General features: G+C 33.6%; 1 protein-coding gene across 1 annotated transcript in view; it reads left to right on the top strand.

Moving 5' to 3' along the window:
* LOC114324345 (lachesin) overlaps nt 1–18,843 on the top strand; it is a 200,074-nt gene extending 181,231 nt beyond the window's left edge. The window contains exons 6-7 of the mRNA XM_050647110.1: nt 4,048–4,162; nt 10,122–18,843. Coding sequence (XP_050503067.1) covers nt 4,048–4,162; nt 10,122–10,143 — 137 coding nt within the window. The 3' untranslated portion in view covers nt 10,144–18,843. The remainder of the gene's footprint in view (nt 1–4,047; nt 4,163–10,121) is intronic.
* The last annotated feature ends 1,975 nt before the right edge of the window (nt 18,844–20,818 follow it).

Here is a 20,818-nt window from a genome sequence, read left to right as displayed (position 1 = left end):
AGAGATTGTAGCAGATACTGAGCGCCTCAAAACAAAAACGCTGGAGCGAGACATACAGTAAAATTAATATGGCGAACAGCAGTAAGCACGCTTGGAATATGATTAAAAAACTTAACGGTGATCCCACAGAGATGAAAAAGCCATGTAGACCAGTAAGGATCTGCGAAAAAACGTCTATTTTTGGATGTGAGAGGTGGCATTCAGATTTTTGCAGATAAAGTTAGGTGACACCTTCAGTAATAATAATTGACTTATGCTCCTTCTCAAATATTCCCGGAACATTAATAAAAAAATTAAAATATTTAAAAATTTCGAAAAACATCGATTTTTTTCTGCTTTCTTTGCTTATAACTTTAAAACGATTCGTTTTGGAACAAAGTCGTAGAGAAATAAAATAAAAATAATTGAATTTTGTATGATATACGACTGGTCAGAAATGACTTAAGGTATTACCTTTTCTGCAATATAGCAATAAATACAAAATAAGGGGGCAAAATAAGTCTGTTGTTATTCAATATTTTTTAACCACTTTGGTGGCACTTAGAACCTTAGTAATTCGCTTAGGAAATTCTTTGTAATATACTTAAATCGTGTATCAAATTTCATTAAAATCGACCTAATAAATTTTGCATAATAAATTTGATATCTAGATGTTTTTAAAAAAGTTCAAATTTTTTAAAATCTTTCTGAATAAAAAGTAGACCATTTAGAAGTTGGCTATTTTTTTTTACATAGGTACAGTAATCCCCTCTTCAACCGCGGGGGTTACGTTCCGAAGAGAAAGGTGTGGTTGGTGAAACCGTGGTTGGCGAGGGATCCACAATCCAAAGAAGAATATGACATATAATCCCAATTTGGATACGTATATTAGTACATAGGAAGAAATATGATGAAATTATGTAAATAATATATAAATGAAACAATAAAATAAGCAGTTATTGTCCTTTTCATGATCATTTTTCAGTGCGTAACAAATGATAGGAAAAAGGGTAAGTCCGTGATAATACACATTTATGACATTTATTTTAACATGACATTTTAGTTAAATCTGACAGTTGTCACATTTTATTTTCAATTTGGAATAAAAACAAATCAAATGTGTTTCTTGCATTTATAAAATGGTATTTTCTTTGATTTGTATAGTCTTATAAATTATACAGATAATATTTGTAATATTATTATCTAATTAAAAAAAATATTTTTTTATTATGGCGCCATCTATCGACAACTAGAATAACTAGAAGAAATGTTATAAAAATGTCACCGACGAAATGTAATCACCGACGTGCCTTTTTTTCTGTCACATACAATTTAATGCGTTAGAAAGAAATCGAAAAACTGTGACGCACTGAAAGATGATCATGAGAAATACTGTAGTCATATCAACAAAAATAAAGACGCACAGATCAGCGTCTACATTCACCGGTATTTTAAACCTTCTGAACTATAAACTAATTGCCGTAGTATTACTACTAAAAACAAGCGCCAGTGGCGTATCATGAGTAATTTAATGCGACTGGTCAAATTATAAAAAATATATAAAAACAATAAAATATTCTCATTAAAGATTCAACAAATATCGCAACCGCGGATAAGCGAAACCGCGGTTGATGAGTCAGCGGATAACGAGGGATTACTGTATAAAGAGGTGCTCTACCTATCTAATACACTTTACAGAATTAAAATCGGATTATTTAAGGGACCTCAGCAATGTTTTAAATTTATAAACAATGTTTTGGCTTATAAACAAATAGCTTTGTTTAATAATAAAAAAATTAATTTTTAGCAATGCAAATAATTAAAACCGGTATAATTTGACTTAAACTTTCAAATGCTTTCAAACGTTATTCGCGTTCAAAAATTGCAATTTCTCGATTTTTTGTAAGTTCCACCGCGTTTATCTCGAAAACTATGCATCCTACGAAAAAACTTGTAAGAACATTTTTTGCTTAGAATTACCCAAGAAATACAAAAAAATGTTTTATTTATATTAAAAAAGTTCTTTGTTTATAACAATCTTATCTACATCCGGATCAACTGTTACCCAAAAAATTCGTGTTATACGGGTCAAAATACATAAAAAACTTGGGTAAGTCCATCTAAATAAAGGAGCCCGTAGCACCCACTCCTGAACACAGCACTAATTTGTTTATAAGCCAAAAAATTGTTTATAATTTTAAAACATTGCTGAGGCTGCTTAAATAATCCGATTTCAATTCTGTAAAGTGCATTAGATAGGTGGAGTACTTCTTTATATGTAAAAAATTGACAAACCTTTGTATGTTCTAGTTTTTGTTGTGCAAGATTTTAAAAAAATTTAATTTTTTAAAAAAAGTTTAGATTGCAAAATTATTATGCAAAATCTAGTAAGTCAATTTTAATGAAATTTGGTGTACGGTTTTAGCACATTACAAAAATTTTCTAAGCGAATTAGGAAGGTTCCAAGTGTAACCTAAGTGATGGAAAACCATTGAATAAGGACAGGCTTGTTTTGCCCCCTTATTTTATATTTATTGCTATTTTGAAGCAAGGGTGATAAATTAAGACATTTTTACCCACTCGCATCTGATAGAAAATTTAATTATCTTTGTTTTATTCCTATACGACTTTGTTCTAAAATGAATAGTTTTTAAGTTATAAGCAAAAAAGTAGAAAAAACGAAATTTTTTGAAATTTTTAAATATTTTATTTTTTTTTATTAATGTGCCGGGCATATTTGAGAAGGAGCATAACTCAATTATTATTAACGAAGTTATCACCTAACTTTATCCGCAAAAATCTGAATGCCACCTCTCACATCCATCTTAAAACAGATCCTTACTAGTCTAATGTGAAATAACGCCAAATAAGATAGCCTACCAACTCCTCCTGAACGGCAAAGCAAACCGTCGCGTCGCTGCAAAGCACCAAAGATTTTAAGAACTCAGGAACAGTAAGCAACTCTCTTGTTATACCCATTTATAATCGAAGAGCTCAAAAATAATATGAACCTTATGAAAAATGGAAAATCACCTGGGGTGGACGAAATCCTAACAGAGCAGATAAAGCGATTCGGGCCAAAAGCGAGACAATGGGTGCCCGATTATTTGCTTGATTATAAATAACTAGCAAAAGTTGCTACCGCAAAAATGACCGAAATATGGAAGTACTGTCAAAGAGCATTAAAAATAAAGTCAACTGCTTAATATTCCCATTACTGACCTACGGATGTGAATTTTTGGACCCTGAGACATCCGGAAAGAAAAAAAGAGAGTCCATCTCCAACAATTAAAATACTTTGGACATGTTATGAGAGCAAACACAGAAAACATGGAAAGATCCATTATACAAGGAAAGGTCGAAGATCACGAGGACGATCCCCAACAAAATGGATCGATCAAATGGACCGTGATAGTCGTGACGTCAAAACGTCAAAAAAAGTTTTCCAAAGACGTTGTGTCTAGGTACACCTAAAATGTACGCAAATAAAAAAGTTAAACTTCATCAAGCTAGTCACTATTTAGCGTGGGCAGTGACTGTATATTTTGATACACGCTATTTTGATATGTTTAGTGTTTGTTTGATAGAAAAATATTTGTTATAACGTTTAATTCTACCTAACTTTTTTATTTGCGTATACGTTAGCGTATACCTATACACAACGTGTTTGGAAAATTTTGACGTTTTGACGTCACACTATCACGGTCCATTACAGGAATATGCAAAAGACCTATGAATGAGTTAAAAGAAATGACCAGAGACAGAGATATTTGGAGACGAACAATCACGACACACGTCGACCACTACACTCCCTCAGGGGGGTCAGAATTGAAGAGTGAGTGAGATGTAACTTGGTCTGTGAATTATTTTTTGTTTGAGAATGAAAGAGCTTTGTTCATAATAAGCAATAAAAATATGTTAAACGAAAACAATTTTTAACATCTAAATTACCAGACCTTTTTAATTTTTTTTACCTATTTATTAGCCTTTGTTTTTTTTTATTTTTATTTGAATGTTGCATCTATGTGTGAGTAGGTAGCTATAGCTAGAATATTATTTGTTATGTAGAAACAATCATCCCCGTTTGCCCTCCTGCCTGTGGCTCTGCTAGGTACGCTGGCGCTGCTACCATCTCAACTAGTACCGCTGGATTGCTCCTTACGCTTGTCATATTTGTTTTTAGGTAAGTTTTTAGTTATTTTATTATTTTTTTAATAAAGCTATGTATTAGATTAGTTATTTAATTTGAGAAAAAATAGTGTCAGTAAAAAAATAATTATCATTGCATGTTATAACTTCATCAATCAACATTGTTATGGTGTTCTTTTACAATGCTTTTTTAAACTATGTACTATTACTATACAATGAAGACGTTTGAGTTGTAATAAATTCATTTTCTCGAGAATGGGCGACTCTCGAGATAAATCCCGAAACAGCTCGAATTTTATTTTAAAATTATATATATTTTTTAAATATATCATACTAGTGACGTCATCCATCTGGGCGTGATAACGTAATCGATGATTTTTTAAATAAGAATAGAGGTCGTGTGATAGCTCATTCGAAAGGTTAGTCAATGCTCTATACACTAATATAAACATTAACATAATTAAAAATGAATAACCATTTTCAATTTCGTTGCAACACGAAACTACAGCCGCATTATATTCTAGTTCAATCAGAAAGTACCTCTACCGGTTTCGAAACTTATTAGTCTTTCATCAGGAGGCACATATGCTGCTCTCTCTGACACAACCAGGATAAACCCCGGAGTGCAGTTACGGATTGCAACGAACGAAATGGCAGGGATGCCCTAGCAGCAACTGCTAGCAAAAGACTAAGAACTCTGTAACCAGAGAAGGTTCCCATTGTTTTCAATCTGGTGGGATGTAGAGTAGGGTGACCAAACGTCCCGAAAAAACGGGATTTTCCCGTTTTATAACGATTTGTCCCGGTGTCCCGAAAAAGTCTCGCGGGACGCCTAAATGTCCCGTATTTGCGTTAGGTTGATTTTATGTATCTGACTTTTTGTCTCTTATTTTTTTCTTTAATTTCAATTAATTCTTCAATTTCGGCATTTGTTTTCATTATTATTTCTCCCTCTCTTAATACATTGTGGTCCAGTATTGTTCTCATTATTGTTCGTTCAAATTTCGGAATGCTATGTTCCTCTTTCTTATTAATCGTCGTTGTTTCCATCCCATATGTATCAACAGGTCTTATTAAGGTATTATATTGGTTCATATTATACTTGTCTTGTTTCTCAACAGATTTCTAATCATTCCATATGTTTTTCTACCTTTCAGAATTCTTTCCTCTGTTCTCTCTTTTCCGATTTTCCATATTGTTACTCCCAAGTAGCTAAAGGTGGATACAAGTTTATCCTCCTTATGATTACTTTCAATATCAGATTAAATAATAGTGTCGGGGAGACCGAGTCACCTTATTTCACTCATTTATTTACATTTATCTCCTTAGAAGTTGTTCGTTGAAACTGATCCTTGCTTTGGTGTTCTTTAGGCTTAATATTAGCATAATTTGTCTTAATATTTCTGGAATTCCAACATTCTCTAGCTCCTCCATCATTTTCGTCCGATGATTATATCAAAAGCGCTTTTGAAATCTATGAATATTCGGGGAATTTCTCTGTTGTATTCTCTAGATTTTTGAATTATTTGTTTCACTGTATGTGTAAAATTAACTACCGACCTCCTTGGTCTAAATCCATTCTGGTATTCTCCTAATATTCGTTCAGCGCATTATTTAAGTCTCATGTATAGTATGTTTGCTAGAATGTTATACATATGTGGTGTTTAATAAAGTTATTGCTCTTTAATTCTCGCACTCCTCCCGATCTCCTTTTTTTTCATATATTATAGGTACCTACTATAATACCTGTGTTCCAATCGTCTGGTAGTCAGTTTTGTCCATAATTTGTTGTATTAGTTGGTTTATTTCTTTATGTAATTCTCTTCCTCCGTATTTTATTAATTCCACTGCTTTTTCATCTTCTCCTGCTGCATTTTCGTTGCCTAAGTTTTTAATATTTATTTTTGTACTTCTGCTGTGAAAATTTCGACTTCGTCGTTATCTTATACGGTCTTATTTCTTCATCGCAGTGTGTTTCCTTCTTCATAGTGAATAGCATTTTTTCGTAATATTCTTCCCATATTTTGCTGATCTGTTTCTCTTCAAATACGGTTTCTCCTTTTTGGTTTTTTAGTCCTCTTGTTTTACTTGATTTAATGCTGGGCTTATTTTTCATTGCTCTGACTTTTTTGTAAAATTGCTTTATTTGCTGTTCAGTTAACAACTGTTTTGTTCTGACGGATTGTTGATCCATGATATTTTGGCCGAGTTTTTTAGTTTGTTTCGCAGTCTTGATCGTACGTAAGTTACATATTCCAAGGTAAATTGAAAAGGATTTGTAGGTCGCAAATTAGCTAAAAGACCATGTTTCATCCTGCCTGTTTGGATATCGCCCCAAACCCTCCTTGGCAGTGGCGTACCCGGAGAGGGGACTTAGGGGTTAAACCCCCTTTCCCCCAGGGCATATGAAAAATATATAAAAAAAGTAGGAAAATGTAACTTGTCTTTCACAAATAATACAAAAAATAAGCCAACCCCCCTCCCCATAGAAAAATTCTACGCTACTGCTCCTTGGCTGTGTCCCGTTTTTTCAAGTTTATGATGTGGTCACCCCAATGTAGAGTAATATTTTTAATATTATTTTATGTGCTATTAGATTGAAAACTTAGTCTTAAAGATAGGTACCTTTTATAGTCTAAGAGCTGGGAGCGGATTTTGTGCGTGATAAGTAACTAATATGGAAAAACTATACGGGGATATATTGAATTAGTTGTGTACATGACTTTCACCAACGGCCGGAAACCAGAGTTGGGGCCGAGGGTAGTTATAAGGGGTCAAAGTCGCGGATTTTATTATTTTTTTTATGACGCTCATGATCGAGATAGTGCACCAAAATTTGGGAATAAGTAGGTAATGACGTACCTAAGTAAAATCTCAAGGGGCTCAACGCTGCGTGGCCGACAAAGGGGTGGGGGTAGGGGTGAATATAAAAAATATAACGGGTTTTTTGCGACGTTCGTGATTGAGATAGTGCACCAAAATTTGGGTATAAGTAGACCATGACATAAATAATTAAAATCCCCAGAGCCGGAAACCAGAGTGGGGAAGGAAGGTAGTTATAAGGGGTCAAAGTTCCGTTTTTTATTTTTTTTTTGTGACGCTCATGATCGAGATAGCGCACCAAATTTTGGGAATAAGTAGGTCATGACGTAACTAAGTAAAATCTCCAGAAGTGGAACGCTACGTGGTCGACAAAGGGGTGGGGCAGGGGTGAATATAAAAAAATGTAAGGGGCTTTTTGCGACGTTCGTGATGAGATAGTGCACCAAAATTTGCAAATAAGTAGACCATGACATAACTAAGTAATATCCCCAGAGGCGGAAACCAGAGTGGCGGACGAGGGTAGTTATAAGGGGTAAAAGTCGCGGTTTTTATTATTTTTTTTTTGGCGCTCATGATGGAGATAGTGCACCAAAATTTGGGAGTAATTAGGTTATGACGTAACTAAGTAAAATCTTCAGGGGCGGAACGCTGCTTGGGGTACAAAGGGGTGGTAGGCAGGGGTGAGTATAAAAATATATGGGGGTTTTTTGCCGTTCGTGATCAAGATAGTGCACCAAAATTTGGGAATAAGTAGATCATGACATTACTAAGTAAAATCTCCAGGGGCAGACCGCTGCGTGGGGGACAAATGTTGTGCCGGGTCACAAAAAAAATAATACACACTCCGACTTTGACCCCTTAAAACTACCCTCATCCCCAAATCTGGTTTCCGGCTCTGGGGATTTTACTTAGCTAAGTCATGGTCTGCTTATTCCCAAATTTTGGTGCACTATCTCAATCTAGCATGTCGCAAAAAACCCCTTATATTTTTTATATTCACATCTACACCCACTTCTTTATCGGCCACGCAGCGTTCAACCCCTGGAGATTGTACTTAGTTACCTCATGACCTACTTATTCCCAAATTTTGGTGCCCTATCTCGATCATGAGCGTCACAAAAAAATTAATAAAAACGGCGAATTTGACCCCTTATAACTACCCTCATGCCCAACTCAGGTTTCCGGCTCTGAGGATTTTACTTAGTTATGTCATGGTCTACTTATTCCCAAATTTTGGTGCACTCTGTCAATCACGAACGTCGCAAAAAACCCCTTATATTTTTTGTATCCACCCCTGCCCCACCCCTTTGTCGGCCACGCAGAGTGCCACCCCTGGAGATTTTACTTAGTTACGTCATGACCTACTTATTACCAAATTTTGGTGTGCACTCTCTCGATCATGAGCGTCACAAAAAAAATAATAAAAACGGCGACTTTGACCCCTTATAACTACCCTCATCCCCAACTCTGGTTTCCGGCTCTGGGCATTTTACTTAGTAATATCATGATCTACTTATTCCCAAATTTTGGTCCACTATCTCAATCACGAACGTCGCAAAAATCCCTTTATATTTTTTATATTCACCCCTACCCCCACCCCTTTGTCGGCTACGCAGCGTTCCGCCCCTACAGATTTTACTTAGTTACGTCATAAACTACTTATTCCCAAATTTTGGTGCACTATCTTGATCATGAGCGTCATAAAAAAAAATAATAAAATCCGCGACTTTGACCCCTTATAACTACCCTCGGCCACAACTCTGGTTTCCGGCCGTTGGTGAAAGTCATGTACACAACTAATTCAACATATCCCCGTATAGTTTTTCCATATTACTTATCACGCACAAAATCCGCTTCTATCTCTCCGACTATTACTACTAGAATGCTTCAGAATTTAATAATACAGTGTCAAAAATACTTTAAAGTTAAAGACAAAAAAGGCATGCGATAAAATAACCGTTGTCCTACCCAAAACGGACGCCTATGAGACCGGTACTAGAAATTCGCAATTGATAGTGTTGATTTATCTCTGGAAGATAAATAAACGTATCAGTTTTCGTTTCTTTAAATAGAAGCGTTCTGGAGCTATTTAAAAAAAAATGAATTACAAGACGCCATAAGAGCTCCAGCTACCTTAGGAAGCATTTTCAGACTAGATCAAATGGGTTAAATTATCTTAAAATTATATGAGGAATCTCCGGTCTTCATTTGTCGGGAGAGTTTCTGGACATCCTGTATATTACAATGAATATTATATTTTGTTATTAATCTCACATAATTTTCTTTTTGCACAATTTTATTATTCCATCTCATCTGTGAGGAGCAACTGAGCGAAAAGCAATAAATCCAGTTTTAGACATTTTTTAAGTAAATAGTACAAAGTAGGTTTACTTGGTTTAGTTCAATCTACATTGTGAACTATTCATTTCAGGCAATTTGCTTTAAATCCAATATATTATATTGCTCCACGAATTATTTAAAACTAAACAAAAATGCATTAAAACCCATTTTGAGACCAAGCAAACTGACGTAAATCCATTATGTTTAACCAAACGGCAATAAATCCTTAAAAAATATTTATTGGGAAGAAGAAGAAGACCTTAAATGGTATAAGGACAATCTAAAAAACCGAGATGATATTGATAATGAAGGTGATAAAATTGAAATGGAATGGGATTGTCTAGAAAATAATATAGGTCTACATATTTGAGGAGCTTTATTTTATATATTAATAGTGTCATCGTAAACTGGTGTGTTATTTAAACATTTAGGTATTTACTTATTTGGCAAAAAGACATAAATCCAACGAACGGTTCAGAAAAACGAAATAAATCCATTAATATGGAGAAAAATGCTATATTATATCTACACGTGGTTTAAGCAAACTGAGATAAATCCAAGAAAATGAAAGCTTTAAAAATTTAAAACTTCGAAATTGAACACAAAACTCCAACTTACTGTCAAAAATAATGTTGTTAATAAATTTCTATAGTCAATAGAATATTTACTTTTAATTAGGTTTAATTCAATTAGTTTTTTGTCGATAACTCAAAATCATATTATTTGTATTTTGGATTTAATCCGTTTTGCTAAGTTGCTCCTCATCTGTGATAGCTATTAAAATTATTGAAAATCCTTTTCCTCTACTAACATATTTTTTTATTTTGTAGAAGTCTCAGAGCCCAATCCTAACTATCCAGGAATAATATGGTTAAATTCAGTTACGAAGAATCTCCCAGCAGCTTTAGCTAGTGTAATCACTTTAGTGTTGATATTGTTTAATTAAACTGGAACATGTTAGCCAATTTTCAGTATATGCAATTTTTTCTTGCATAAAATATAAACCTTCTCTCACTGTAATAGGAATGTGCTAGACATGCAAACATTTTCCCATAATATTGCAGCTTTTGATGAGACCTTGTAACTGAGGACAAAACTTACAAAAAAGACGTATATAAAACAATTAAAAAATATATTAACGAATCACCAAAGAGTATATTTTTGAATGAGAAATAACAAACTTAAGCCAAGACTTTATCAGCCAGCCATATTCTGTAACTTTTAACAAATCGTATAGAAATGACCAAGTCGAATCGTAAGTACCCGAAATCGGAATGTTTGATATCTATGTTTTCGTTGTTTTCGTGTTTGAATTAGCATTTCGTAACTCACATCGTAATCAGTGTAAATCGAAAACGCCAACTTCTATTTGACGCGCTCAGGAGGAAGTGTCAACACCGCAATGCAAAGTAAAATAAGTATTCTGTGCGAAGAATTCGTCAAAAAAAAGAAGAACTTTTGGTTTGTTTTGGTTAAGTTGGACAAATTCAACACAACAAAGAATAAAAAATGGCAAGTGGAACACCAACTGGGAACAAGAACACCAAAAAAATCATCTGCTGAGCATTTAAATGACGTAGTGTACTTTATCTCTGAACATAAAATATTATTGCACGGTAAAAAGGGAGTTTTTTCACTAAGAAAAATGTTGGCTTACGTTTGAAACACACTAGAGACGTTCAAATCTACATATTCTACCAGTAAATTAATTAGAGCAGCAATTTTTAAAAATGTTTAATGATTTCTATTAACCATGATGCTGTATAATTATTAGTATATAAAATTAAATATACACTTACAGTTGAGTCCGGGAATCTTTACCCGTGCGTCATCATTTAAAACATACGAAATAAGTCGATGATAAGTCGGAAATTGGAATTTACTAAACGCAACAGCAAGTCACTTACTGTCACTTGCTGCTGTTGCGTTTAGTAAATTTCAATTTCCGACTTATCATCGACTTATTCCGTATGCTTTAAATGATGACGCACGGGTAAAGATTCCCGGACTCAACTGTATCTAAATAAATAACAACACAGACTAAAATCGCTCACTAATTTAACAAATAAACGTCAAAACAACAATAGTAGTGCTAATGCGCAAGCGTCAAGACCAACTACGATGTCGAAATGTGATCTCGACAAGGCTTGTCTAGTCGAAATCAACTTCTACCCAAGGCAAACGTTCCCATAGTATTTCTTCAAATTCCGATCCGACTTGCTGACCTCTATTCGATTTGACTCATTTCTATTCTATTTGTAGTTACAGAATAGACCTGTACACCAAAAAACTGGAATAGTCTTACGGAAACTGGAAATGTGCATTTCCTATGCGAATATTGCCTAAAAACGAGTCAATTGTTGTTTGTGACGTACCAAATATCGTTCTAGTACTCCAACTACAGTGAGTCCCTTAAACCCCAAGCATGGTGTAAAAAAACCCGGTCAGTGTTATAACTTCGACAATAATATACTGAAAACTGGACTAGAAATTGTGTGTCAATGTTTTGTATGACTGCATTTTACCGAATAGGCTGCTAAAACGATCAAAAAAATCGAAATCGGTATGATATGGTGCATTTAAAGAAATTAATATAAATGTTTAGATGTAACAGGCAAAATAGATTTTTGTTGGAACTTCAGTCAAAAATTATAGCATCCAAAACATTTTGGACTACATTTAACTCTTTCAGCTCCGGTGACGCGTATGCGCGTCCAAATATGACTATGTCGTGAACGCGTACGCGCGTCTATGGCACGTACGTATTCAAACGAAATTATTTCTGCCGGCACAGGAGATGAGGAGGGAAATATTAAAGCGGAGCTGAAAGGATTAAGCTAAACATATATATCATCGGTATCATTTAGAGTCTGTTTGCCTAATTAGACTACACCTACATTGGATCCGTATTTCTCCGATCCGATCCGACGTGAAACAAACTCAAGTATTAAAGCGCAGTGTGCCTACACTGCAGTGAGAAGCCCGATCCGATATCGGGCGATTGATAGGAGAAGCTACTCACTTCGACGTCGGCCGATATCGGATCGGTCTTCTCACTACAGTGTAGGCACTGCGCTTTAATACCTTCCCTAATAACACTAAACATTCCATGTATGTTCCTAGAATGTACACACAGGACATTGAAAACATTCGTGGAATGTCCTCAAAAGCACAAGAACGTCCCCTAAATTCCAAGGAAAGTCCTGTGTCAACATTTTAAACATTCCTTGAATGTCTTGTTGGAACATTCCATGAATGTCTACGAATGTTCTTTGGACATTCACAGTATATTTTTTAGACAGTCCCTGGATATAGTCGCTGATGTGACATACTACCTCCGATTTGTTTTTCATGAGTTTTGTAAGAGAAACTAAAAGCTTTTTTACAGTCACCTCCTGTTTTCATATGATATTTTTTGACATGTTTTGTAGTAAATTCAACTATCTATTTACTTCAAAACATGTCAAAATTTACATGAAAAAACAGGAGATGACCGTAAAAATGGTTTTTCGTCTCCTACAAAATTCATGAAAAAGCAGATAGGAGGTATAGGGCTTTTCATCGATTGTCATTTGTTTCGAGCTTCTGTCATGTGTCACATAATATTATTATATCTACGTCATACGTCTTTGGTTTCTATCATTGGTATATAACAATAACGTATGACGTAGATATATTAACATTATGTGACACATGACAGAAGCTCGAAACAAATGACTGTGAATGAAAAGCCCTATTGTCACATCACCGAGGATATACCAGAAGTATATGTGGCCATACCAAATAATACATCCTTGATAAATATAAGTAAACATTTTTATTGCACAAAATCTTGTCATATATTTTTTTCCATAATCATCACTACGATGATGATTCATTGTATTGAATTGTACATTGCAATTACAATCTGGTCATAACTTATCAATGAGCAATTTTAATTTAACCTAAATTACTACTGTTCCTTATAATGAAGAGCTTACCTCATAGCGTCTCTTATCTAATCAAACACGATCGTGCACTATTCTAACATACACAGGTACACAAGCACTATGCTCTGCTTTTCACTATCACCTATCACTCAAACTAGTTCAAAAGGCTTTGTCCTCTTCAATCTTCTAGTTTGCCCAGCAGTATCGAGAAGCTGGATTTCCACAATATTCTCGTACTTATGAAGTTGTTGCTCGTGACTTTCTGCCATCTTCTTGATGATTACATCCAGGTTCCATTTCTAGGTCCTTATGGAGATCACTGTTTGTCACATACCAAGGAGCATCTACAATATTTCTCAGTATTTTGTTCTGGAATCTTTGTATCATTTTTATGTTACTTGTTCTAGTAAGTACACCCCCATAGTGGGCATCCATAAGTCCATACAGGTCTTAATATTTGTTTATAAAGTAATCACTTATTATGCATCGACAATGTGGATTTTCTTCCAACTAGCCAATACACTTTTTACATATATCTTTCTTTTGCCTTTCATAGCCACAAGGCTATACGTTTCCTTCCTGTTTTTTTTTGTAGGCCACTTTCAGCTGAGTCTAAAAAAAATTAAAATGGATGGTAATTTTTCTATTCTTTACAATTAAACATCAAAAGAAATAGGTACTATTTACAGGTAATAATATGCATAAATAATTCGTTTCATAAAGAATAAATAAAATTGAAAACGGATTTTATAATACTACATAATTGTTTAAACAAAAGAGATCCAGCCAGAACAAAACTAACATACAGAACAGCAAAAAAAGCCACTATATAATTCTAATTTCCATTTTACATCCAATCATAAATTTTTAGGTTATCATGAAATGTGAAAATGTGATGACCACGCGGCACGCGACCCTAACATAGAACACGCGCGGCAAATTTGAAAATGAACGCAAATTGAATAGTAAATGGCCTCACTTAAAATATAGGACATTGGTAGTATGTTCATAGACTGTCTTGTGGTAGCATTCCACCAATAATTTAATCAGATGTTCACCGAATGTTCCTTGAATGTCCAGGACATTCAAACATTAATAGAACTTTGATAGTACATTCCTGGAATGATTTGTGTTGTTAGGGTTGAGTTTATTTTCAATCCGAAGTCGAATCGGATCGGAGAAATATTGATCCAATGTAGGTGCAGCCGTACCCATCCCCTAATGTTTCTGTCTAGTGTCATATCAATATTAATTTCATTAATTTAGACAGAATTTCTCAGATCTGTACTCAGATAGACTCAGTAAATAAAATCCGTTCGGGATTTCTAGTTTTAACTGAATGTAGCAGTCAAATCTAGTTTTGACTAGTTAAAACTTGAATTGTCTAAAGCGCATAGTTAAAACTAGTGTTTCCTAGTAAATTCGGGTTTTAACTGAAATCGGGTTATAACGGTAACATATATATTGCATTATAAAGTTTTACTACTACTAATTAGACAAGCATACTATTATTACATTTTATTTGGTTTAACGAAAATGACTTGGTCAATTGATTGTTTTAGTCTTCAAAATTTTTAAAAGATAAAAAAATTCGTATGTCTTAATAGACCCAGTAAGGATCTTCGAAAAAACGTCTATTTTTGGATGTGAGAGGTGGCATTCGGATTTTTGAAGATAAAGTTAGGTGACACCTTCAGTAATAATAATTGACTTTGCTTCTTCTCAAATATGCCCGGAACATTAATAAAAAAATTAAAATATTTAAAAATTTCGAAAAACATGGATTTTTTCTGCTTCCTTTGCTTATAACTTTAAAACGATTCGTTTTGGAACAAAGTCGTAGAGAAATAAAATAAAGATAATTGAATTTTGTATGATATACGACTGGTAAAAAATGTCTTAGGGTATTACCTTTTCTGCAATATAGCAATAAATACAAAATAAGGGGGCAAAATAAGTCTGTTGTTATTCAATATTGTTTAACCACTTTGGTGGCACTTAGAACCTTAGTAATTCGCTTAGGAAATTCTTTGTAACATACTTAAATCGTGTACCAAATTTCAATAAAATCGACCTAATAAATTTTGCATAATAAATTTGCAATCTAAATGTTTTTAAAAAAGTTCAAATTGTTTAAAATCTTTCTGAACAAAAAGTAGACCATTTAGAAGTTGGCTAATTTTTTTACATATAGAGGTGCTCTACCTATCTAATACACTTTACAGAATTAAAATCGGATTATTTAAGGGGCCTCAGCAATGTTTTAAATTTATAAACAATTTTTGGCTTATAAACAAATAGTTTTGTTTAATAATAAAAAAAATTAATTTTTAGCAATGCAAATAATTAAAACCGGTATAATTTGACTTAAACTTTCAAATGCTTTCAGCAGAATTGCTATTTTATTTTTTAATCAAACGTTATTCGCGTTCAAAAATTGCAATTTTTCGATTTTTTTAAGTTCCACCGCGTTTATCTCGAAAACTATGCATCCTACGAAAAAACTTGTAAAAACATTTTTTGCTTAGAATTACCCAAGAAATACAAAAAAAAAATGTTTTATTTTGCGAAAAATCGATGTTATGTAATTCCTCAAGTTTGTTTATAACAATCTTATCGACATCCGGATCAACTGTTACCCAAAAAAATCGTGTTATACGGGTCAAAATACATAAAAAAACTTGGGTATGTCCATCGAAATAAAGGAGCCCGTAGCACCCCCTCCTGGCCACAGCACTAATTTGTTTATAAGCCAAAAAATTGTTTATAACTTTAAAACATTGCTGAGGCTGTTTAAATAATCCGATTTCAATTCTGTAACGTGCATTAGATAGGTGGAGTACTTCTTTATATGTAAAAAAATTGACAAATCTTTGTATGTTCTAGTTTTTGTTGTGCAAGATTTTAAAAAAACTTAATTTTTTCAAAAAAGGTTAGATTGCAAAATTATTATGCAAAATCTAGTAAGTCAATTTTAATGAAATTTGGTGTACTGTTTTAGCACATTACAAAAATTTTCTAAGCGAATTAGGAAGGTTCCAAGTGTAACCTAAGTGATGGAAAATAATTGAATAAGGACAGGCTTGTTTTGCCCCCTTATTTTATATTTATTGCTATTTTGAAGCAAGGGTGAATTAAGACATTTTTAACCAATCGCATCTGATAGAAAATTTTGTTCTATTCTTTGTTTTATTCCTATACGACTTCGTTCTAAAATGAATGGTTTTCAAGTTATAAGCAAAAAAAGTAGAAACAAAACGAAATTTATTGAAATTTTTAAATATTTTATTTTTTTTTTATTAATGTTCCGGGCATATTTGAGAAGGAGCATAAATCAATTATTATTAACGAAGTTATCACCTAACTTTATCCGCAAAAATCTGAATGCCACCTCTCACATCCACCTAAAAACAGATCCTTACTAGTCTATAAAACTGTGTATGTTTTATTACGAAACCATTTTATAGTATTGTTAAAACATTTTTTGACGTTAGTTCCAATAAAAATCTCCATTATTCAATAATTGTGAAGTTAGCTTTAGCTTTTTACACCTTTTTATACGATTTATACTTTTTTATACCCATTTGTGCACAATTTTCGTCAGTTCCATAAGTTTTTATTTTTTTATATAAAAAACCTCATGATGCATTCAGTATTCATGTAGCAGCAGCTAACAAAATGATTTTAAATCTGTCAATAATTAACAACGATAATATATAATGTATATTTTTTAATGTATTATTAATTTGGCAATAGGATGTTGAAGTTCCTTGGCAAAAGGATGAACAAAAAGTCGATCAATATTTTTCTTGACTTATGAAGTCGTAAGTCAGAACGTTACTTGGACAATTTTTTTAAAGATACTGGAAAAAGTTTAAGATAAAAGTTCTGATAAAGTTTACTATATTTTGTTTATTTAAACTGATATAGAGGAGAACAGCAGATAATCATCAGAAAAAGCTATCAGAACTCCTTTCTCTTGATTTTTTTCTTTCTGTATTTTTAAACATTGGACTCAAATTTCATATCGTCTTTTAGATACTAGTGTTGCGTTTTTACTTATTTTGCGCTAAATATTTCAATTTATGGAGTGTTTTCAATTTTCATTCCTTTTTCTTTTAAATCATACCCATTTCTTTCTTTGGTCCCATCTCGTATTTCTATAGCTGTTCCCATGCAGGTAACGCATACTTCCATGTGTGGGGCATAACAAAAATTTCAGAGTAGCTTTTTCTTCTTTGAGAGCTTCCATGACAATTTGCTGATATTCTTCTCGATCTTGCACGACTTGTAACAATTCATCTTTTGATAAGCCATTCCATTGACACAGGTTTCAGAGCCATGAATATTTCTTCCTTCCAATTCACTTTTTCCCTAGATCTTTCCGTCGAGTATTGACTGCAGTATCCAGTATATTCTTTGTCCACCTGTTATCTGTCATTCTAACCACGTGACCTGTCCAGTTCCATTTCAGTGTTGCTATTCTCTCTACTGCATCAGCCACAGCTGATCTTTGTCGTAGCTGGCGGTTTAGAATCTTGTCTCATGGTGAAATGCCTATGATAGCACGCTCCATCGCCCTTTGAGACACACGGATATTTGCACTGCTCTCATTGTCATGGTCAAGGTTTCCCCTCCGTAAGACAACACTGGTAAAACACACTGATTAAAATTTTTTCTTTTAAGACATATTGGTATGTCACACGATTTGAAAATATGGTTCAGCTTGCCGAAGGCTGCCCAAGTCAGTCTTGTACGACGGAGAAGCTCAACAGTTTGGTTATCTTTTCCTATGCGAATCTCATGAGCTAGGTATTTATAAGCCATTACCTGGTCTATAGATCTTGATCCTACGGATATCTTAGCCGACTGCAAGATTTGTCATCATCTGGGTTTTAGATGTATTTATTTTCAATCCCCCTTCTAGCGAGGAAAGGTAAAGTTGATTTAAAAGTACACTCCACTTGTTCTCTTTAAACAAGTGTAGTTAAAAACTAAGTAGATATCTAATATACAATGTTACTTGTCAAATAAAATCCGATGAGATAATATCATAAAATGGTATTATCTCTTCTTCTTTTCGACTATATAAAATGTACTAGTCATTTTGCTGGTACTTTTCTACTTTAGTTAGATTCTAATCCAAAATTTGGAAATTAGAAGGTAAATTCTTCTTGTAAAAGAAACTTCAACATAAAATTGATTGTACATACTTTGATAAAAGTAGTTAGATGGCCTAAGAAATATTTTATGATTATGTACTATAGTTAAGTTATTTTTCTAGTTTGATTATTCTGAAATAGCGATATTACTGTTTGGATATTCTCTAATGATTGTGTTCTTTATTCAATAACTGAGGTTCTTAGTACCTAATTAAGATGTGCACCTTTAACAACGAGAACCTATTAAGAAGCTCTTCTGCATCAAGTTCAAATTAGTGATGTTAGGAAAAATTAACAAGAAAAAAAATAAGATTAGCAGAGATGTTTTTATGGGTTTTTCATAGTTTTTATTTGATAACATGCATTCCTTTAATAGACTGGGTATGTGGTTGTTTTTAATATTGAATTCTTAAGTCTGTATCATTCGTCCATTTTTTGTTTTTAATAAAGATATAATTTTAGTTTTGATTTTTTTCTTACCTTCATGAAGTTAGCAAATGTCATGGCAACAATGTGCGGAGTATACGATGCTACTTAAAAATAGATAGCAAGCGAATCCAACTGATGGAAAAACGAGAAACAAAATAGATCATATTCTCATTGAAAGAAAGCACAATAGATCCGTGACTGATTGTAGAAGCTACAGAGGAGCAGATGCTGACAGTAACTATATATTGACAATAGTTAAACAAGAAATCCCCAAGCTACCAAGAAAAGGAAAACAATGGAAAAATAACAATTAGAGAGACCAAACAACCAAACAAATTGGAACATATTCCGAAGTGCATTAACAGAACAAATATCAACTAATTTGCCACTTAAAACAGAAATACAAATTAACAACGCAGTGCAACAACTTACTACCTCCATACAAAAGGCGGGATGGAGTGATACTTCTGAACAGACGCTATGGAAGGAAAGCATAACTTGAACGAGGAGAAAGTGGCAAAACACTCACGCACCTATTGACAAAGAAAATCTAAACAGAATTATCAGAAGACTTAAAAATATATTAAAAGAAGAAAAAACAGGGGGATCAAAACTTACTTAGAAAATCTGACTCCATTCAAAGACACAACTATTCGCTACGGAAGGCGACGAAAAAAGTAAAAGGGCCACAAGACGCCATACCTTCTTTAAACAATGCCAAAGGTAAATGTGCAAGAACAGACACAGAGAAATCCGAGACATTCGCAGAACATCTTTCGACTCGACAGTATTCAGTCTATTTACTAGAGTAGTGCCATTAGAACAAGAAGAACCGTTTCATTCTTTTCTTGAGGCTCCATATCAAATTGAAATGCCAATCTCCAAGTCTAATATTAAAGAAGTAAAGCAGATAATAAAGAATGAGATTCAACCTAATAAGACGCCGGGATTCGACCTCATAACGGGTAAGGTCCTTAAGAAACTAACCAATACTACCTAACTACTACAACAATACCTAAGAAACTACAGAATAATCACTATGATCTTCAATGCTATGTGAAGTCTGCACTACTTCCCGTTGCAATGGAAAGTCACACAGATTATACTCATCCAAAAACCTGGAAAAGATTCAAAAGATGTCAACTCATACCGACCGATGATAAGTCTACTCCCAGTCATCTCCAAGGTGTTTGAAAAACTTTTGTTAACAAAAATCAAACCAATATTGGATGTAAAGAGTCTCATACCTGACCATTAATTTCGTAACAAACATAGTACAATACAGCAAGTTCACAGACTATAGATATACAACAATAAGAACTAGTCTCGAAAACAAGCAATACTGTACTCTGCACTGCAGCCTTTTTGGACGCCTCTCAAGCTTTTGACAAGGTGTGGCACACAGGACTTCTGTACAAATTAAAGAAAAACCTACCTTACCCTTACTTCAAACTGCTTTAATTATACCTTACAGAAAGGAGATATCTAGTAAAATATAGTGAAGCCTATTCGCGGTGTGCAAGTACTTGGAAAGGGAAACGAGAAACGACCGTGCGCGAGTCGCGGAGAAATATTGCAACTATCTTAAATAATTCATATTGTCAATTGAAATTGTCAAATTGACGTATATTTCATACCTTCTGTCATTGACTTAGAAAAATTATATATTGCTCCCCAATATTGATATGATATGCAATTATTATATAAAGGTAAATTTAATTAATTGTATTTTGCTTGCAATACTGCATTTTAATAACGGATTTTATTTACTACATACAATTGTTTACGTTTGCTAAACATAACCTGCATCTTATTTTTTTCTTCTTATTATTTTTTTGGACTATGGTCTTGACAATTATCCAGCAACCAGGACTAATATAATTGGCCAATATAATTAAAAGTGCGAATAAAAGTACAGAGCGTAGAAATAGAGGTCGCTTTGCCGAACTTGCACGGTCCCAATACAAAACTACCCCATACTATTTAATGTACCTCAGGGCAGTGATG

The sequence above is a fragment of the Diabrotica virgifera genome, chromosome 3 (genome assembly GCF_917563875.1).
Source record: "Diabrotica virgifera virgifera chromosome 3, PGI_DIABVI_V3a".
NCBI classification, from domain to species: domain Eukaryota; kingdom Metazoa; phylum Arthropoda; class Insecta; order Coleoptera; family Chrysomelidae; genus Diabrotica; species Diabrotica virgifera.
Note: the sequence above shows the minus strand (reverse complement) of the source record. Positions and strands in the feature narration are given on the sequence as shown.